The 21,673-nt window shown below is 36.8% G+C and overlaps 1 protein-coding gene and 1 long non-coding RNA gene across 9 annotated transcripts in view; one reads left to right on the top strand and one right to left on the bottom strand.

Annotated features, from left to right (window-relative positions):
- LOC135215552 (uncharacterized) overlaps positions 1-21,673 on the bottom strand; it is a 45,187-nt gene that overhangs the window by 15,321 nt on the left and 8,193 nt on the right. The window contains exon 4 of one of the 4 annotated variants that reach the window (XR_010314717.1): positions 9,842-10,792. The exons of 1 other annotated variant lie outside the window; for it this stretch is intronic. This is a non-coding gene — a long non-coding RNA (uncharacterized LOC135215552). Of the gene's footprint in view, positions 1-9,841; positions 10,793-12,917; positions 17,971-21,673 lie in introns of those variants that run through there. 2 more of the 4 variants (XR_010314720.1, XR_010314716.1) reach the window with 2 other exon arrangements.
- The window catches only part of LOC135215547 (extracellular sulfatase Sulf-1-like), a 561,353-nt gene that overhangs the window by 536,201 nt on the left and 3,479 nt on the right, over positions 1-21,673 (top strand). For 4 of the 5 annotated variants that reach the window (XM_064250384.1, XM_064250381.1, XM_064250382.1 and 1 more), the window contains exons 16-20: positions 1,318-1,726; positions 5,031-5,373; positions 7,995-8,209; positions 9,721-9,852; positions 12,797-12,924. In XM_064250384.1, coding sequence (XP_064106454.1) covers positions 1,318-1,726; positions 5,031-5,373; positions 7,995-8,209; positions 9,721-9,852; positions 12,797-12,924 — 1,227 coding nt within the window. Of the gene's footprint in view, positions 1-1,317; positions 1,727-5,030; positions 5,374-7,950; positions 8,210-9,720; positions 9,853-12,796; positions 12,925-21,673 lie in introns of those variants that run through there. The other variant, XM_064250385.1, reaches the window with a different exon arrangement.

The following is a 21,673-nucleotide window of genomic DNA, read 5'->3' as shown; positions in this document are numbered from 1 at the left end:
TTATTTTTGTTACTTTTAGAATGTTTTGTATGGATGTGTACATATTCATGTTTTTTCCATTTTTATTGCATGGCAAAAGGCAGAAATATGTAATCGATATGCTTACAACAAATAAGTTCCATACTATTGTCAATGCAACATCCTCTGATCAAATCAGAACAACTGAAAATAGTGGTAAAATTTCATAACAAAGGTTAAAATCCGTTATGCTGAGAGATTGAAAATTAATCCTATTTCAATCAGACAGCAACAGTTAAAAAAATTACTCTTATTGCATATGTATTTGTTATTTTTATTAAAGTAGCTACATATGTAAGGTGAAATACTTTCCAGATAAGTGAAGTAACAATGAATTAAATCCTTGGATACTCAGCCTACATGTGCATTTCCAAGTTTACTGGCAAAAGCACTGTATTTATACAAATTTTGGCCATAGCTATTATGTATTATTATTCAGAAGATGAAACCTATTCATATGGAAGATTCCCACTGTGGCCATTGACTTGAAATGCAGGCTTTCAAAGAATATGGTGTTCATTAGGAAGAAGTAAGAGGAAGCAAAGAGAACTTTTAAATTGTTCCTACACAATATACAAACCGTCTGTCCTTTGCAATATCAAATGCCTGAGGCGTAGCCTGAAGCTTTTCCTATTGTAAAGGACCTAGGTTTATATAGTTAGGAAAAATACAATATACTTCCAAAAATTGTGATTTTAATACAAGTCATTACTCTTGACATATTCATTGAGGATTTTATTTACAGAATTTACAGAGCTGGATTTTTGAAAACTTATTTAGCAAGTCTATTGACATTACTGTGAGGCAATATAACTGTTACAATTGCCTCATACAGGAGAATACATAAAAGTGAAGTATGGCCATTGAGTAATATGTTTCTTTTACAGCAATGATTTTAGTATTTTAGCACCACAGTACTACTTGTACTTTAATCCTTATCTTAAACAGTTTATAAACATATTCATCATTCTGGGTTTCTGAAGACTTGTGTGGTCAGTAGGAGTTATTTAGGTTTTAGGGTAGCAGTGATAACCCCTATCCTCAACACAAAGCTAAACATAACCTTTTGTATATAGGATGCAAAATTGTTATTGGAGAATATTTATTTCTTCAAGAAAAGCGCTGTACACGAAGGAAATAAAGCATATGTCCAGCTTTAGGTACATTTGTGTATTCCTTATTTGTATTGATATTTCCTATACTTAGTCTGTTTTGAATGACTGATTCTCTGTGAAAGAGTTCATTGATATAAAATTACTAATCATATTACTCAAATAATGTAATTGTGTGTGTTTTCAGGATGTAAGAAAACACCTGAGAAATACCCGTCCAGATTCTATTGGAAGCGAGGGAGATTATGACTATGAGGATAACCATGAAGATTACAGTGATTTAGATGTAAGGCGTATCCTTGATGAAAATCGTAGTGTGCCCTCAACTGAAGGCTCTGGTTATGTTGACAAGCAGCAAGAGCATACTCAGTTTGATGAACACATAGAGCCTGTTCACCACAATGTCAGTGAACATATGATAGAAGAATCAGTAGTAAATACTGAAAGTCCATTTGATGGTGAATATGATGGAGACAGTAGTGAAGGCGTGGATTATGAGGACTCAACTGAAACAACTCCTATTACTGTGGAAATGGATTCTTTTGGGGGGATAGTACCAGGAGAAGATATTATCATTGGAAGGGATTATGATCTTGGTAAGGATTTACCTGATAATTATACTTGATTTTTTTTTAGAATAGTTAGAGCTAATACATATTCATTTTATAATCACAGACGTCCTTTTACTTAACATTTAACACTAAGAAAGTTTACTAAATTAGTTATATCTCACTCCTTTTTATTTCAGTGTAAGCAGTGTAATGTGTTCTCTGAAATACAAATTCTCATATTTTACTAGACATATTAACAAGACATATTAATTGCCAAATCATTTGTATACCTTATATTTGGCAAGTCTCTTATGTAGCTCAAATGCTCTAAACTCTTTTCTTGAATCAATGTCATTTGTTGCAGATTTTTTTTATCCAGTTCTGCCTACCAAATCCTATTTCTTATCACTTGCTTTGATTATTGTCATTGTCTCTTTACTTTTTAGCCTTTTCATCGTATTAATCTGTAGTTAACATCATTACTGTATTATGGCAGTGAAGTGTATGTAACTGTAAACTGTTATGTATGGTATTGTAACTCAATTTTAAATTCAGTCAAATAGATTGTTCTTTGTTTTTTTTGTGGTGCAAACTAATATCTGTAATAATACTTCAGTGTGTTTTGTCTTGTGTGAGTGTCATATTTAGTGATTGTAGTATTTGCAATAAGACAATAGGATAGGAACAGTTAACACAAGTTCAGTTTTTTATTGTTTAATCTGTTGTTTCTTTTGCTATATAGTTGTGCTTTCCCATGCACTCTTGTTCTAAGATACCACAATTTCATCATGCTTCGAGATAATAGTCCAGTGAACAACTTCAAACCCACATTAATAGGGACTACTAGGGAAAGCAGTGTCTGTTTTTTTTGGGGGGAAGGACGTACCTACTTTTAAGTTCATGTTGTAATTGAGTGCTGATTATGCTTCATTTGAGTCAGGGCAGACTTGTTCCAGCAAATGGAGAAGGATACAGTGTCTTGGATCACAAAATTTCTTTTTTCATTTAGAGGTATATACTATGGCTTCATTCATCATCTTCGTATGGACAGATGATAGTCTTCATAACTGCTCAGCCAGGCTGTGAGGACCTATTGTTGTTTTTTCATAACTGCTCGGCCAGGCTGTGAGGACCTATTATTGTTTTCCAGATAGGTGTATCCAAACAACTTTAGACTAGTGTAAGACTTATTTGTATGGTTATATCTGATGCAATTGCACAATAGGCTTTCTGTGATGAAAAGAGACCATAATTATGGAGACTCATCTCAAGACAATATGCAGCTTTTAGATAGGTTGTGAGTGCAGAAACTGAAAGCATCCATACCACAGACAGGAAAAATGAAACTTATATAGTAGAGAGAACCAAACACAAAAGGACAAAATTAGCTAAGAAAGTAGCAAATTAGATGAGCACTGGACCCTGAACTGGCAAGTAGAGACCGAGGCCAAATGGCCAACAGAAGACCAGTCAGTGCTGGTCAACACAAACCAAGTCATCAAAGGCTCAGTCATCAAAATTACCCTTTAAGATTAAGCTGCACTAAGTTATCATGCCATCCAACAGGGCTCTGGACATGGTTGTGTTTAGAATTGACTCATTTAGGACAAGTTTTGTGGCTGATCTCTTGTTGTAACAGGAAGGGACACGACAGGTCTCACAAATGGTATGGGGATAATCACCAGAGAAGAAACATGTAGAAAATTGGAAACATGTACTATGTGTAATACATCAAATTTGATAATATCGAAGGCTTGAGGCAATAAGGTATTTTTCCTCATGATTATCTGAAAAGTTGAGTGGTCATAACATCATCAATAGCTAGATATCCTAACTTTAGCATGTCATTTATAGTTGAACATGTTCTAAGTACTAATGTTAGTAACTATTTTATTCTTATGCATTTTCTAACCCAAAATTATTGCTTTACCTATTATTACAGTAAAAATTTGAGCTTTGGCTTAAGAGAACCTTTCCATGTTTATATAATTCATCCTTATACACTTTTCCCTTATTTGCAATATTCCTTAGTTCTGGCTCTTGACAGTTGCTCAATTTTTGCCTAATGACAAAGGCTTGGGCAGCGGTGAAGATTTTCAGACATAAACGTTCTGTGTTATTATCACTGTTTAAGGCAGACAAGCTCAGTATGTAAGGAATTGAATGTTTATTCTCTTTAGCTAAGTAATTTCCCTATGTTGGGTGGAATGAGGCACACACAGAGATTAATAAGTTTATTTTATCACTGCTTAAAGTAATGTTTTTGTATCTCTTCTCACTTATTTTTTATTTGAATGTTCAGAAATGTGATGCACTGGCCTTGTTAAACTAATTTATGATTAATCATAAAGTTATAATTGCTAGAAAGTTGTCATCATCGTTAACATTTTACAACATATTCTTCCTTTGTGAGCTCATACATGAATTTTGTTGTCATCACTCGCTTCTGTTTTTATTGTTTACTGTATATTCCCATCTCTCCATTGTCTTCATGCACGTCGTTTCTCTAAGATTTTCTAGGCCCTCCTGCAGGACATTGCACAACATTGCAAATGAAAATTACTTTTCTGCTCAGAGTATTACAGGCCTCATACACATCATAAGTATTGCTGTGGTTACTAATGGGATAAAAGGTGAACTATTATCTATAAGTAATGTAACAAACACATCATCCATCATCTTGCTGCTTCTCCTTTTACTTCTTAGTACCAGCTTCACAATTCAGTGCACTACCTCTCCCAAGGCTGGCCCTTCTACTCCATCTCTTCCCTACTTCCTCTTCTTTTACATTTTAAACATTTAAAATTATTATTATTAATATCTACGTAATCATTATATTTAGTCTTTCGGATCCTTGCTAGCCAAGATATATATTGTTTTGCATACAAGTACCACTGCAACTCTTCTTCTCCATGTGACTCTTCCATTTTTAAACCTTCCTATGACATCTTCCTCTGATTATGCTGTTGAAACCTTGTCATCTGCATTAAGCAATACTGGCATATGTATGTACATTAAACAAGGAGTTTGTAATTGAATTTGCCTTTAACTTTGAACATAGTAAACATTGCCTCCAGTTTCTATAGTTGCTTGTCCAGTACATTAACAGTTATGTATAAGTTTTTTTTGAATAATTTTGCAGGAAAAGGGAAATATATGAAAAGTGATTTTATATAGATGACAAACCACCAAACTGATGAAAATGTAGCCTGTGATTTTGTGTATCTTCCAGATTGTACAAGGTTATTGTACTTTTATAAATATTTTTTGAAGTACAGTATGTAATTTTATTAGCAAAGCATTTTTGCATTTTCATGGTACTATAATTGTTTCATAATTTTTTTTTCAGAAGGAATTCGAGGTCACAAGGATAGGAATTATATTCATGGGAGAAGGCGATCTAAAGGTAAAAAGGACAAATTTGACATTTTCCGTGACACACCACATAAAAACAGAAACAAGAATCGCAACAAAAAGAATGGCAGGAAGCAAGATGAAAATGAAACTGCTCTGGAATTAGATGGAGTGAAACCATCTCTTGTAGAAGATCCCACACAGAGGGGACATTTAGAGCCAGCTTCACAGTTTGAGTTCTACCCTTCACGAGGGTCCTTGCCTTCTCATGGCCAGTCATCTCCGATTGCTGACAATGAAACTACACCAAAGCAGCCTATTTGCTGGTGTGATAAAAGGTAAGGATTTACTATTAGTTATGTTTTGTCCCATAAATAAGGTTCTATTGTTTGTGCCCATTATGTGTAGTCTAGCATATGTATGGTATATCCTTAATGTGCACAATCAGTTTCAACTTGCAAATAAGGCTGAGGTGATAATTAAATTGGTCATTTATTGCATAGTAACCAATTTTTTCTCATATTCTGGGTTTATCAAGAAAATTTCTAAAAATACAATAAACTATCGGTGTTCTAATTTGATTAAAAAGTTATGGGTTAAAATTCTACTTTACACAGGCGAATATTCAATAAGTTTATTCCATTTAACTGAGTACTGTTGCATCAGGGAAAGGATTTTTATTTTAAAAAGCTGTGATGATAAGGATAAGAACATTTGGATAATAGAAATGTACATTGTTGTTGAAATAATTTGCAATGAAACTGAGTCAGACATTCTGGCCTCCTTTATCAACACATCATAAGTATTAGACAAGCTTAAATTTGCATATTTCTTCCTCCAGTGAACCCTTCATGATCTTTTACATATTCTCATCCATAAGTTACCCTTTACTTCCAAATTATTATACCATTAAAGAGGCAAAGATTATATTAATTTTAGTGTCTTTGTCGAGCTGCCGAGGACTAAAATCTCAGCTCTCTGTCAGTTTCTCACATTGAGAAGTTTCACTTTACAGTGTTTTAAATTTTTCTTCCCAATTTTCTCTTTCATTAATTTGTTTTCTAATGTAAAAGCTATGTATTATTCCTGTAGGAGAGCTTTCTTATATCTCTTCACTATATCATTTCCCTGGTCAGCTGTAGCATGACAAAATGGTATATATTTTCAGACTCAAGTAATCCTCAACTTTCTTTTTGGGCATCATGTAATTTATATTTGTAAAAGAAATGTGCCAAAATAGTAGTAATACTATTTGGAAAGTAACTTGAATAAATAAGGTTGCACTAGCTATACATATGTCCAGCTGATTCTTTTATAACTTTATGGACTGGCTGTTAGCGAACTTTCCAAATTTGGGTATTGTATTCTGGGGCTATTGTGATCTGACCTTCATTCAGTAGTGAAAGATAAGTATTTTTAGTGGAAGTAATGGTTAGTTTGATACTAGGTCAAAATGGGGATAGATGCGTTCCTTAAATTTCAAGGATTTTTTTTTTTTTTTTTAATTACCAGTATGTACATATTCATGTAATACCCTGATAGTATACTTAAAGAAAGGGAACTGAAAATGGCAAAAATACTGTTTTGATATCTTCAAATTCTAAAGGATAAATGCACAGAGCTGTTGATTAAGGGTGTTACCACACTACAGTAAAACATATCATAAACATACATTGGTAACTTACCATTGCACAGACTATACTCTGTTTTTTTCCATCTGTCCATCTGCCTGTGGTGTTTTTGCATGGTAACACTGCATCCAGGGCTTTAAATAGTTACGCTATGTGTAAGTTTTAGGTAAATAAAAGGATATCTGGGTGTACATTTGCAACTGAAAAGTGTTTTAATAATTTACTGTATGCGAATTACACCGTTAATATTCGAAATAGGATATTATTTATAGCCCGGGACGCAGTGTTACCATGTGCAAACACCCCAGGCGGATGGACAGATGGAATAAAACAGAGTATAGTAAACACAATCAGGTTTAATAGAAATTAATGACTTATTAGTAGTTCTAATCAGTATACTACTTCATACAATTACTTCAGCTTGATTGTGATATGAACGCAATAAGTTGTTCTGCATGTTTATGACATTTTACTGTAGTGTGGATGTGCCCAAATTTATCAAAATAAGCCATGGCAAACCTTTCCTATAAATCCAATTAAGTTTCTTTAGTATGGAAAGCATTCATTATAGTACTGTAAAAAAAATATTTTTAGATTGAAAGATAGTCTCAAATACATATTAGTCAAAATTTGCTTTTAAGTTCACATTAATAAGAATAATTTTTTCCATTTTGTACATGTACAGTAGTGTAAATTTTTAAAATTTTATAATCAAAGTTTGGTGATTGTAAATTCAAGTATTATAAAGGATTTGATCATTTGCTGCTCAAGCCAGGATTATTAAATTGTTAAAGGAGATTTCTTCTCAAGAATGTTAAGAGATTTAAAGTATCATATACTCCTGACTTGTTTGGGAAAGAGTACCATATGTAGATTAACTGCAGGGGAAAGAGTATCATGTAGATTAAGTGCTGTTCTTTATCAAATATTCCATTTAATGACATGTTTTTATGTTATTTTGCAAGCTAAATAGATAAGATTTTGAATATTTACAACTTTCTCTTTCTCCCTTGCTCTGAATAAGTGTAATATATTTTATTTCTGATATGTAAGGAAGAAATCAGTGTTAGTGAATGGTACTATACTTATGGAGTATTCTATTGTCTTGATTTTTCTATGATTTTTATTCTTGGGAAATCAGAACACTGGCTTGGGCAACATCACTTAACCTTATTCTCAAGAAATAAGAAAGCTAGATTAAATGTTTACCAGAAATTTATTTAGATAATTTTCAGTAAAATGAAAAAAAAAGTACATTAGATAGACAGTGTCTTACTGCCTTAGGCAAACACATAAACATGGTCACCAAAAACTAATGGAAACTTCAGAATGGCAACCAAGTTAGCCATCCAGCAGGAAAGGGCAAAAAAGAGAGCAGAGAGACAAAAGTTGAAACTTGAACGTCTGAAACGCAAAGAGCAGAAAATGAGGCGAAAGTTGCGGAAGTCCAAGGATAGCCTTGCTGAATGCAGCCAAATGTTCTCCAAACTCAACTGCTACCAGCATGACAATGACCACTGGAAAACTCCACCTCTTTGGCATGGTAAGTGAAACTCTGCAGCATGCAATGTTACACGTTCATGACTTATCAAGGGCTCTAATAAAATGTTCAATTCAAGTAGTATTCTAATACTATGTACTGTGAATATTTTTTAAATCATTCAGATTTCTGTGTTTGTTCAGAACCCTTTTTTCATTTTTATATAAGGAGTGCATTTGTGGAGAAGGTTATTATTATTATTATATTTTGTTTATTTATGTATTTATTATCATTTTTTTTTTGTCTCTGTCATCCTGTTCGACTGGATAGTTTTTATAGAATAGGGTTCTGGGTTGCATCCTGCCTTCTTAGGAGCCTATCACTTTTCTCATTATGTGCGCTGTTTCTAAAAGTGCACTTCTGCATGATTCCTGGAGCTACTTGGCATCTAGTTTTTCCACGTTCCTTTTCAGGGATCTTGGGATTGTGCATTGTTCCTATGATTATGGATACAATTTCCGTTGGCATATCCCATATCCTTCTTATCTTTATTTTCAGGCCTTGATACTTATCAATTTTTTATATTTCTTTCTCATCTACTCTGGTGTTCCATGGTATTGGGACATAACACTATCTGTTCTAATACCATAATAACAAGAGCTTTGCCTGATCATTTTCTATCGCTCCCTTAGGTTGGTGTTCGTACCACCTATAACTGCAAGCTAGCTGGTGCTTCTTGCACAGGCTCCAGTGGATGGCTTTTGCTTCTGAATCATGCATCTTTTTATACTGGTTTTGTGCAAAGAGCCAGACATTCACTTGCAATGTGGTTTATGGTCTCGTCTTTCATATTGCACTTCCTGCATATGGGTGGGATGTTATTTCCATCTATTGTTCTTTGGACATAGTATCTGGTTCATACGGCTTGATCTTGTGCTGCTGTTAACATTCATTTTGTTTCCTTCTTGAGTTCTCCCCTCTTTAGCCATTGCCATATTTCATTGTTGGCCATTTCTTTAGTCTCTCTCATGTACTGTCTATTATTATTATTATTATTATTATTATTATTATTATTTTGTAGCTTAACCAGACCTCTGTATTAAAAACATTAAATTATTTCATATGATAGCAGTGGGTTTTGGCATACAGTAAATGGTTACCTCGTATCTAACCAAAACATTAATGTTGCTGTCTAGTGCTTGATTTTAAAGTTCATTACAGTAATAGTGTAGCTAAATAATGTAATTTCCCATTTTTATAGACAATATAAATTTGTCAATTTTGGTTTCATAAAGGAAGTTAAAAAGTTGTTAATTTTGTATTCTTTCAGGGTTTGAAATATTTTGTGCAATTATAACTTCAGTAATTAGAGACCGAAATTTTTAAAATGTCATGTTTATCATGTGTTCTCAAATAGAGTTAGTATTTAAAATATTTTTTAAACCCACGATACCCCCTCTGATCGTTTGTGACGGAAATAAATGTTGCTAAAGGAAATTACGTCATGGATATCACAGTTTTAATGATAGAACCTTTTTCTTTAATGCTTATATGTAATATTTTCTTTGTTTCAGATGGAAAATTCTGTTTCTGCATGAATGCTCCAAATAATACTTATTGGTGCTTAAGGACTATTAATGATACACACAACTTCCTGTACTGTGAATTCATTACAGGATTAGTCACTTATTATGACCTTAACATAGGTAAGTCACACAATTTTCACTTTTTATTTGACCTTAATGTAGGTTAGTCATCCAATTTTAATTTTTTATCTAAACTAAGGTAGTGTTGTATTTTTTTCATGACTGGGGTCAATTTGAACACATGAAAACTCACTATATTCAGCAGTTTGCTTCCTTTAATAGATTGTAATATTTTTAGGTAGCGTTATATTTTTTCTGTCTTTTTCATGGCATGTGTAAGAAGACAAAAGTTTTACACACACACTACTTTTATTCTGACTTATTAGAAATGAATCTGGATAACACTAGAATCACAAGTTTGTTAGCTAGAGTACCTTGCTGTCATACAATCAAGTTTCCTTCATAATCTTAAGTAGTAATGAATCTGGATAACATTAGAATCACAAGTTTGTTAGCTAGAGTACCTTGATCTCATACAGTCATTATGTTTCCTTTATAATCTTAAGTAGTAATGAAGCACAACTGCAACACAGACATTAGCAACCAAAGAAAAGTAGTCGTTAGTTAGGTGGGATAGCCTTGCAAGGTGTTCCCTCCTTTGATCAGATAGTATGCAGGGTCTTAGGTTGGCTATACTTTAGGGGTTATTATTTTTGGATGTATTCTTTTATGAATGGATCACTAAAGCATCAGATAAAATTCCTTTACAAGTTGGTTTCTCCAATGGTCAGGTAGGCTGCATTACACTACATTAGTCACATGAAGGAATGTTAGGCTAAGAGGTATCCCTTAATGTAGCGTTACAGGGATTCCAGTGTCAAAGTTACCCCCACAACCAGGTATGACAGTGTTGCAGTAAGGGCCAGTGTCAAAAGCACAACAGTCCAGAAGGGGCACAAGACAAACAAACCATCCACAAAGGCATGTCCACAGAATGAAGAATCATCTTAACAGCTCGTTTTCTGAGAAGGAGGAAGATTGTTGTGAGCAGCCAAGCCTGCTGAAGGGAAAACAAAAAAAATCTTCCTGAAAGTAACAAAAAGGTACTGGACATACTCTAGCACAAATATATTAGGCAAAATAACTAAAAAATTAACAACAGATAAGGAAAGACCCTGAATAAATAGCTCCAAGTGCTACATAGATTCAATCAAGTCTTACGTATGTGCAGTATATACAAGTAGAAATATTTCAATACATATGTAGAAATATAAGAAAACATGGGAAAAACATAACAAGCAGTTGCTTGAACAGAACTAGGAAAATAATGATGGCACAGTATTGCAACAAAACAGGCAAATAAAATTACTCATAGTAAGTGCTTGAACTCGGATAAAATAACACAATATTCTAGTCATATCATGTAAGCATATCGTGTTAAGAAATCAGAACATGAACTGGCACTGAGGACACACTTAACACCAGTAGCACAACAAAAAGTGCCACTAACAGAAGTAAGGCTGAGTTAAGACATACCAGAAAATATGGAGAAATCCAGCGTGTTAACAACAAAAGAATGAGGAGCATTAATAGCAAATAAAAAGAGTTGGCTAAGTATTCGTAACCATTCTGTTTTGGCTAAGTATTCGTAACCATTCTTTTTTAACATTTTTCTTCATGCAACTGGATGCATATCATACAGTTAAAGGCTTGATGAATAGGTTTGATAAAACGTTACATATCCTAGTGGATATAAGATCTGTTGTATTTCATTTGTAGACTTTTTTAGCCCCCAAATAGCTATGTGAATCAAGTTTGTTCTACAAAGGAGGCTAACCCTTACTGGACAGGTAAATATATCGCAAATATGCAGCTCCTCAGGCTGGGTAAACATAGAGGTCGGCCAATTTACGAAAAAACATATCAGTGGAAAGAGGAAGATATGCAAGTGCACATGGTGAAAGAAAAAAAATTCTAAACAATTTTCCCTACCTTCCACAAGAAGTTGAAAAGGGCCATTTACAACCCTTTGTGGGGGGTCTTTTACAAGACAATCGTAAATTTTACCAACTTAGGTTTTTTTTAATAAATAATTTTATTTTATTTTGTAATATTATAATTACAGCTCACACAATATCAAAACAGATTAAGAATAAAAAAATCAGTATCAAATTCTTAGCATATTTGTTTAAAAATACTTAGTAAATTTACCAAGAATGAAGATTCAGTAAATTTTTTTCATTTTTTTTGGATATGTCTTTGCACTTTTCTTTGCAAAATTACATTTACAACTGCCATACTATCATAAAAGACGAGAGCAAAAACCAACAGCAACCCCTTGCTATATTTATGAGCAAATTTACAAAAAGGCATCATGTGAGACAGACACAATACAATCCCCCTTGAAGTTAGAAGTAGAACTGAAGTTCTGAGAGCCTGATTTGTGGTTTTAGCCAAAGTAAAAGTTGCCATTAATGAATTTATGGGCTATAGAAGTATTGGCACCTCTTTCCTGCCCAGTTCTTTCCAGATCAATGGCACTTAATAATGTTTATCTAGAGGATCAATCAATCCATTGAGGGTTAAGTGGTACTTCAATCAGAAATACCTCAAATATCTATCCTGAGTTTCTCATTTATCATCGCTGTTAATATAGAATAAATTGATAAATGTTATCTCTCTTGAATAATAATAGTGAGAGCTGAGAAGTTCCTCTGAAATCAATATTTTTTTTAAATGCTACACACAAGATAATTAGTACAGTAGTTATAAAAAAATCTGTTATGACAAATTCCATTTGAAAATTATGGAATTTGTCATAGAAAAAAGTTGTGTAGCTGCATCTAACAAGAGGTAAAACAATTTAACCACTTAATTTTAATTTTCCTCTTATCACTGGTAATTTGGAAATTAATATTTTTTATAAATGCTATGCACAAGATAATTATTGCCATTATGAAAATTATGGAATTTGTCATGGGAAAAACAAGTTGTGTAGCTTTATCTAACAAAGAGGTAAAACAAAGAGAACTAGTTTAATTGTGCTCTTTTACTTTCTTTCCAGATCCTTATCAACTTAGAAATGTTGCATTTACTTTATCCAATAGTCGATTAGCAGAATTACATCACCGTCTAGAAAAACTTCGTGTTTGTGTTGGTGCTGATCAGTGTGATGACTTACCAAACGCACAGGTAAGTGTACAGTGGTGCTCAAATCTCGTGTGACATGATTCTTTTTGTATCGTCCAGATTCTCAGACTCAACATGACATTGCTAAGTAGTGTTAATTTTTTTTTTTCTATTTCCAATGTCATACTTGTGTCTAAAAGTTTGCAAATTCCCAGTTAGCCCTATTTTCCTTATGGTTATATAAATATGAACCCTTTTATGCATTGGTGTAATTCATACTCTATGTGATTTGAACGGATTTTTTTTTTACGTTGCTTAGTTCAAAGTGTGGTGTGATAAGGTTAGCAGTGCCATCAATGAAAGCACACTTAACATGCTCCTCGGATTGGTCAACATAACTATGGCTACAGCATTATGACAGTAGGCCTAATAAGCTCAACAGTCTTATCAACATTTTCAAAGTAGGAATATGAATGAAAACAAGCTTTCTTTGAATGTTGAAGTTGTTGGCTGTGCTTAAGCTGCCTGTATGTTGCAAAATATTTTATAGGCCTACAATAATAATCTAAGCCTTCTGAGATGTAATCTGTTACTAATGAACTTATTTGTAGAGATTACTTGTTCTTTGAGGAATACAATAGAATATGAATTACAACTAGTTTTCTTTAAATGTTGAAGTTTTGGGCTGTGTTTAAGCTACTTGTATGTTGCAAAATGATTTATAGGCCTAAAAAAAAATCTAAGCCTTCTGAGATGTAATCTGTTACTAATGTTTTTATTTGTAGAGATTACCTGTTCTTTGAGGAATAAAAGATGATGATGATGATTTTGATTATACGGAGAAAATGGCTATTAATCGAAATATCATTAGTATTAATATCAAGGCATATGGAACACTTGTTTTTCAACTGGTTTAAAATATTATTTTCTTAAAAGTCGTCCTGCTCACTTTTGGTGTCTAGTTTATTCTTTCATACGGTAACTTGAAGTGCAAGAAGAATGTGTAGATAACTTCATTTGCTTTCTGGCCAGAAACTGTTAATACTAGAGAGATGTGAATGTTACATGTAAAGTAAAGAAATCTAACACCTAGGCCTTGGATCAATATCGGCATAGGTGAATATTTGCTAGTATGCCATAATTTTTGAAATATTTAAGAAATATTGTTATATAGGAAAATGAAAGTATTCCCTCTAAAATATAAAGTAAATGTTTTCAAGATAATTTCATTGTTGCTACTCATTGTAGACCTACTTATGTTACACATATTCCCCTCACATGTTATTGGTGGGTGCATTCTACTACTTTTGTATATACAGTGGAACCTCGACATACGAAAGTCCCAACTTACGAAAAATTTAATTTACAAAAGCAAATACGAAGATTTTTTTGCCTCTGCATACGAAAATAATTCAGGTTACGAAAGGTTGTTGCTGTAAAGTCCAGAGATTTGCCCGGACCACCGAGAACAATTTTAAATTCACACGCCACCAACCGAGTAGACTCGCCACCATCCTCCCGCTCTCCCATTGGTTCCTGATGCTAGTCACCGCCGTAAGATCCTGCTCTCCTATTGGTCAGCATCTCTCCCATTGTGCATCTACACAAAGGCGTTCTTCTGTCACTCCGTAGCAGCATTGTTATTGTAAGCACGTGGAATTCGTTTGTTCATATACAATTTCGTTTGTTAACGTAAATTCGTGTTGGTGATTTCGCTTTGTACTTTATCGTGTTTTGTGAGAACTTAATTAGTAACTTTATTACGTACGTATAGTCATGGGTCCCAAGAAAGTTGCTGAAGTTCACAGAAAGAAGAGGATGCTTTCTATGGAGACAAAAATGGAGATTATTAAGAAGTATGAGGCTGGCATGTGGTTGTGTGTGATCGCTAAGGAATACGGCCGAAATCCGTCAACAATAGGCACCATACTTAAAGAGAGGGAAGCCATCAAAGCAGCTACACCTTCCAAGGGCGTGACTAGTTTGTCCAACAAGAGGAGCCACGTGCACGATTAGATGGAGAGGCTGCTTCTTGAATGGATGAAAGACAAAGAAATCGCTGGCGATACGATAACCGAGACGGCAATCTGTCACAAGGCCAGTGCTATTTTCGGCGATTTGATTGCCCAGGCCGAAGACGATGGAGGAGAAGGGACATAGACGCCAACCCCAGACTTCAAGGCTTCTCGTGGGTGGTTTGAAAAATTCCGGAAACGGACTGGCATCCATTCGGTGGTGCGGCATGGGGAGGCTGCCAGCTCAGACATGAAAGCGGCCGAAGCCTTTATTAAGGTGTTCGATGAGATGACGATCAACAAAGGCAACAGTTCTCAACAAGTCTTCAACTGTGATGAGACTGGCCTTTTTTGGAAAAAAATGCCTCGTCGGATGTACATCACGGAGGAAGAGAAGAAGCTACCTGGGCATAAGCCTATGAAAGACAGGCTTACGCTCGCACTTTATTCGAACGCTAGTGGGGATTGCAAGGTGAAGCCCCTACTTGTGTATCATTCGAAGACTCCTCGAGCCTTCAAGGCCCACAAAGTGCTAAAGGAGAAGCTTCCAGTGATGTGGAGGGCTAATGCGAAAGCCTGGGTAACGAGACTTTTGTTCACTGAGTGGGTAAATCTGTGTTTCGGCCCGACAGTGAAGAAATTCTTGAAAGAGAAGCGCCTCCCTCTGAAATGTCTGCTGGTGTTGGACAATGCCCCTGCTCAGCCTCCTGGCCTCGAGGAAGATATCCTAGCGAAGTATTCTTTTATCAAGGTTCTTTATCTTCCGCCTTACACCACCCCTCTCCTCCAGCCCATGGACCAGCAAGTAATATCGAACTTCAAAGAAGCTGTATACGAAAAATCTTTTCAAGAGATGTTTTGACATCACAGATACCACAAACCTCCCCTTACGTGAATTTTGGGAGGAGCGTTTCGATGTTATCTTATGCATCTGACTCATCGACCAAGCTTGGCAGGAGGTTTCGAGGCAAACCTTGAATTCTTCGTGGAGGAAACTCTGGCCTGATGCTGTATCCGCCCGAGATTTCGAGGGATTCGACGTGGGTGAAGCTGATGCAGATTCAGAAACTGTTGACGATCCTGAAACTGTTTCACAACCAGATCTTGACGAGATCGTTGCACTCGGCAAGTCCATGGGGCTGGTCATCAACGAGGACGACATCAATGACCTTCTCAAGGAGCACCAAGAGGAGCTTACGATGGATGATCTGAAGTTAAGCCTTCTTTGTCTTTGCTGTAGATCACAAGTGTCCCCAGTTGTGCACCTACCATCAGTGCTGTTCCCACCTAGATTGTCATTCTTCCATTGTCCTTCATTCTTGCTTTGAAGGATGAGAAGTCCTGAAAAGCTTTCTTTGATAAGGTTCCTTCACCTCCCTCACTCTTTTTTCGTCATCATATGTTGTATCACAGTTTATCAGTCTTCTTTCTTGCCCTTCTAAAGATATTATGTAGAAGAATAAAGAGCAGCCGGAGAAATACGACCCGGCAATGAACCCGGTTCAGCTAATCATTACGGTTCAGGTATGTGTGCCACATTGCTGTACCATAGCTTCAAGAGATATTTCATCTCTCCTAGCTTTTGATGTTCTTTGCAGAGGTCAAGCCTTCTCCTTCATCTTTGCTGTACGTACACCACAAACATGTCCTCCCCCGATGTACCCCCCCACTGTGCCTCTGCTATCAATGCTTCTCCTGCCCAGATCATTGTTCTTCCATTGTCCTTCATTCCTTTTTTGGAGGATGAGAAGTCCTGAAAAGCTTCTCCCCACTGTACATCTACTGTCAGTGCTGCTCCTGCCCAGATCATTGGTCCTTCATTCCTCTTTTGAAGGCTGAGAAGTCCTGAAAAGCTTTCCTTGATGAAGTTCCTTCGCTTCTTACTCTTTTTCTTCGTGATTTGCTGTATTGCAGTTTCTCAGTCTTCTTTCTTTTTGATCTAGAGACTTTATTGGAAGAACACATTGACTGGAGAAAGATGACTCACCATCAGAGGTTCAGCCATTCGTTTTGTTTCAGGTTGGTGTGTATCATATAACTTCAAATGTTACTTCATCTCCGTTCAGGTTGGTGAACATCATATAACTTCAAATGTTACTTCATCTCCCCCTACCTTTTGTCACTGGATTTGCAGAAGTCAAACAACAATCATGTCTTCCACGGACGTACCTTCCCCACCATACGTCTGCTGTCAGTGTTGCTTCTGCCCAGATTATATCATCTTTTCCCTTCCTTCCATTGTCCAAAGTAATTCCTACCATTCTAGCATCCTTCAAGAACAGTTCCTGGATGCCATTTTCAGCAATGCCACTGCAGTTTCCGGATGACTAAGCTGAAGATATGTTCTCCAAGGAAGGACGAATTTGTGGCCATGCAATGTTGCATGACCTTGTTTTTTGCTTCACATTTTAGGAGAAAGAAAGAGGCCCGGAGTAGGTAGGCAGATGTAGCATTGCCTTTGCCATAATGTTGCACAGCCATGATTTTTTTTTTTTACAGCAACTTCCTGATCTTCCTTCGTGGAAGAGTTCCTCTGCAAAGATGGAAATTCACATCCATGCAGAGGTTTATCAATAACCCACCCAATTTTAATTAATTCCACACTTGAGGATGTTGGAAAGATATGAGGATCAGCTTCTGAAGGGTTCAAGACTTGTTCATCAAATGGTCATTACACAGCCATGATTTTTTCTTTACAGCAGTTTCTCGATCGTCCTTGGCCAAAGAGTTCCTCTGCAGAGATGAAACTCCACATCCATGCAGAGGTCCATCGATAACCCTCCCACTTTCAAGTACACAATTTAGGATGTTGGAAAGTTATGAGGATCAGCTTTGAAGGGTCAAGACTTGTTCATCAGATGGTCAGAAGATCCCCCCACCCCAAAAAAAAATCCACACTTAAGATGTTGGAAAGTTACGAGGGTCTGCTTCTGAAGGGTTATGAATTTCTTATGGATAAACTTCAGATAATCCACTTTGGAAGTACTACTGCAAATCTGGCTAATTGTAATTTCATAAGGCTGCTAAGTAGAGAAATTACCAGTATGTATATAATCTGTTCAAGTTTATGTTCATCTGTACTGCCCCAAGTATCCTGAAAAATGAAGAAGCAATTTGTTATTCTCTTGAATGACAAAGATGACCAAACATTTATTTGATAATTTTTAAATATCATAAAACTCCTTTATGGAAAATATTCAATAGCAATTGAATTGAGCATTTTTTAAAGTGTGTGTCATGCAATTACCTGACTTCCAGACAAGACTGTATTCCAAGAATAGAATCAGATCTGAAGGTTACTTCTCTATAAATATATGAGGTATAATGCACAACAAAGCAAAGAGAGAGAGAGACATTTAGTTACCTTATAGTTAGAAGCTGTGGTAGATGGTTTTGTTGTTATCAAAGAATATTCATGGCTTAGGCTCAGGTAGATTATTATAGCATGAAAACTAAACCAGATTTTCCATACAGCAACACAGCCATTGTAGTATATTTTTCTAATGTTACTACTGCAATTTATCATGGGACAAACATTATATAAAAAAGGAGTAATATAGAGAATTTCCATACAGCAACACAGCTACTGTAAGTCTATTTTTCTGATGTTATTACTATTTATCATGCAGCAAACATTATATAAAAAAGGTGTAATATAGAGAAACCAATAAAGACAATTCTGTCTTAGAAGAGAGTGAAACTCTTAGCCATCTATGGATTTAGTACATCTATTCCTTCAGTGCATCTATTCCTTCCATCCTAATTGCTACTAGCTGAATTACTTCATGGAGTTTTTAAGGTCAAACCACCACCTCTTAGACTCATACTTGCAATGCATTTCATATGGATAATTTCTACTGATTTTTGCTGGTTTTAAGATTATTAAAACATCTTATACAACTGGTAAAGAGATAAATCAATCATGTATCAGATGATTTTCCCAAGCTGTAGTGCATTTAATAACTTCAATTTAACAAAAAAATTTCTTCAACTCAGGCGGCAGTTAGTTCTAGCTTTTACAATTAACTGTTCGAGACATGCCCCCTCTCCCCCCTCCTTGTTATAGGAGAGGGGATGAAGGGATGGTGCTCTATCCTAGACAGAGAACAGATACCTGAAAGGTACTCGCCTGTAATTACTCCCCAATGAAAGGTACTTGCCTGTAATTACTCCCCAACTCCAGCATACATTGGCCTGGATGCTGCTCCAAATGGAGTAAGGGTATGTGGGAACCAAGTCATTCCTTTCATAGCTTTTCAGATTTACACCGGACTTAATACATCAGATGAGGTCAGTTGTTAGGCAGCTACTTCAGGTCCCAAAGAGAAAGTCTCAGGTGGTCTGATAATGCCAAACACTTGTTTGGATAACTGAAAAGCTCTTCCGAAAACGAGACAAGACTCAAAACCCTGGGGAAGGGAGTTCAACCTCGGAGGTGGCAGCAGCATAGGCCAGTCTAATTACTCTGTGAAGCCAGAAAGAAAATGTATTCCTAGACATCTCCTTACACTTACCTATACTATTGAAAAGAGAGACTCACTGGCCTTTGGGAGTGTGTTCTTTTCAAATAGTACTTGATAGCAGGGATGAGGCTGACCAACATCTCACTGGATCTCCACAAGTCTTAGAGAGGGGATCATGAAACTCAAACTGCTCATCTGGAACAGATAGGTCCTCAGTTTTGGGTTCAAAGGATAAGAGAACCCACCATTCTGAATGTATGGCAAGAAAGGACAGGACAGGACCTGCACTCTCCCACCCATTTTTCCAGAACTAAGAGGACAACAATCTTAACATATAAACCCATCTTAAGCATATTTCTTGTCCATAAAATGATACAAGGGCTCAGAGGGCACCCTAATGAAACTCTAAGCACCATAGTTACATCTCATCCAAGAAGCTAAAATTTCCAAAGAGGACAAGACTGGTTGAAACTCCTCTGCAGCAACACAGTCAAGTCCATTAAAGAGAAGAAGTCTACCCCCTCAGCAGAAAACCTGCTACAGAACAGAGCAATAACACACCGCAGCTACTGAAAGGACCGTCTTGATAAAGGTAGACTAAGTATGTGATGACACTCCAACCAGACAGACCCCTCTTGTGACGCCAATCACTGATGATGGCCCACTTTCCCTAGTACATGTCCATACCAGGAACACCTACGGTACTTGGACTTCTCCCTTGCAATCCTACAAGAGCAGCCTCATTGTTGCAGAAGACACTGGATAACCTCCGTGCATGAAGGTGCAGGGAGTGTGTACTGCCTGGTGGTATTGACAAATGTGCTGCTGACACAGTAGGAGGCCAAAGGACCAGCTCTCATAGTGCCTCAACTAGAAGAGACAGCAAGTTGGGATACCACTCAACATGTGACTAACGAGGATCCACCAGGCATCTGAAGACCAAGAGAGACATTTGGTTTATATAAACCTTCAGAAAGGTAGAAATGCATGTACGTCTAAGTCGTCCCATGAGTGTTGGAAAGTATCTCCCATCACTACCCTACTCAGTAATCCAGAACTGAGGAGAAATAAGACAGGAAGCTTCCTGTTCAACCTTAATGCTAACAAGTCAAGCATGGGAGACTCCCATAGCCTGAACAACTCTGATACCTGAAGATACAGGAACCACTCCATCCCAACTACATGACCCTGGTCCACAATAACACACAGACTGCCCAGAATGCATCTTACAGAAAATGGCATAAGACAATGCCCACTCAGGCATCTGCACTGCCAACTTAGCAAGGTCGGGGGTTTATTCCCTTTCCTGTTTGCTGATGTATGCCATGCTGGTTGTTTTTGCTAATCAACACAACCCAGTGACCTGACAACTGTTGACAGCAGCAGGCATTCCTAGGACAATGTGCAGACAAGATGAAACCTTCAGCCCAAACTAGAAACAAACCTTAGTTCAGGAGGTGCAGGTCCATCTGGACTTTAAAGATACATACCTGTGGGCAGGAGCCACTCCTCCTTCAGTCATAGACAATACACCAGAACTGGTCCCTGGGTCGTTGCCAGTCCTGTGAACCAGATGAGACTCTCACTGGGGAGATGGCATGGGACCCAGCCAAGACACGGCCAGAACCATATCCTGACTTTCACCAGGCCACCCCTCTGCTCCATTACCCTGTTAACCCAGAATGAAGACAAGGGAAATGAAACATCCCTTTACACTACTCCTCCTGCCCCTTCCAAGTGAACAGTGAACCATGGAAATGAAAGGTCATAGAAGCCACCGGAAACCTCTCCCTGGAAAAGGATTGCTGCATCTGAGCATCCTCTGGGAAATACAAAAAACTTAAAAAATAGGACCAGTCTGAGCCAAGCAAGCACAGTGCACATACCCCTATCCCTGTTCAACAGTTCACAGCAAGGGAGAATGTCCTGCACACCTGCCCTCCCACACTCAAGTGACTACATCTGATAAGGGTGAGCAAAATGCATGGCCTCATCTTGGTGAGAACCCCAGCACTCATGGTGAGACAAGGCTGGAGTGGGCATCAAGTCTTACATGAGCCACTGCTGGAGTGCCAGGTCTGCTAGGCAGAATGGTCTCTTTGTGACCAAGCACCTTTGCTACCCTCTGGACTTCCATTCCTCCGCTTCTGACGGGGCAGAGCAGCATCCAGGGATGGTGCAGAGGAAGATGTCCAACAACACACACATACACTCGTCTTATGCACCAGAGGGCTAGTTGAAGCTAGAACCTAAAATAACACCATAATATCAGAAACTGGACTGTCTGCTACTGGGAGAACCACCACGACAGAATATCCCCTTCCTTAGTGGTGA

This window comes from Macrobrachium nipponense, chromosome 5 (assembly GCF_015104395.2).
Source record: "Macrobrachium nipponense isolate FS-2020 chromosome 5, ASM1510439v2, whole genome shotgun sequence".
Lineage (NCBI taxonomy): Eukaryota > Metazoa > Arthropoda > Malacostraca > Decapoda > Palaemonidae > Macrobrachium > Macrobrachium nipponense.
Note: the sequence above shows the minus strand (reverse complement) of the source record. Positions and strands in the feature narration are given on the sequence as shown.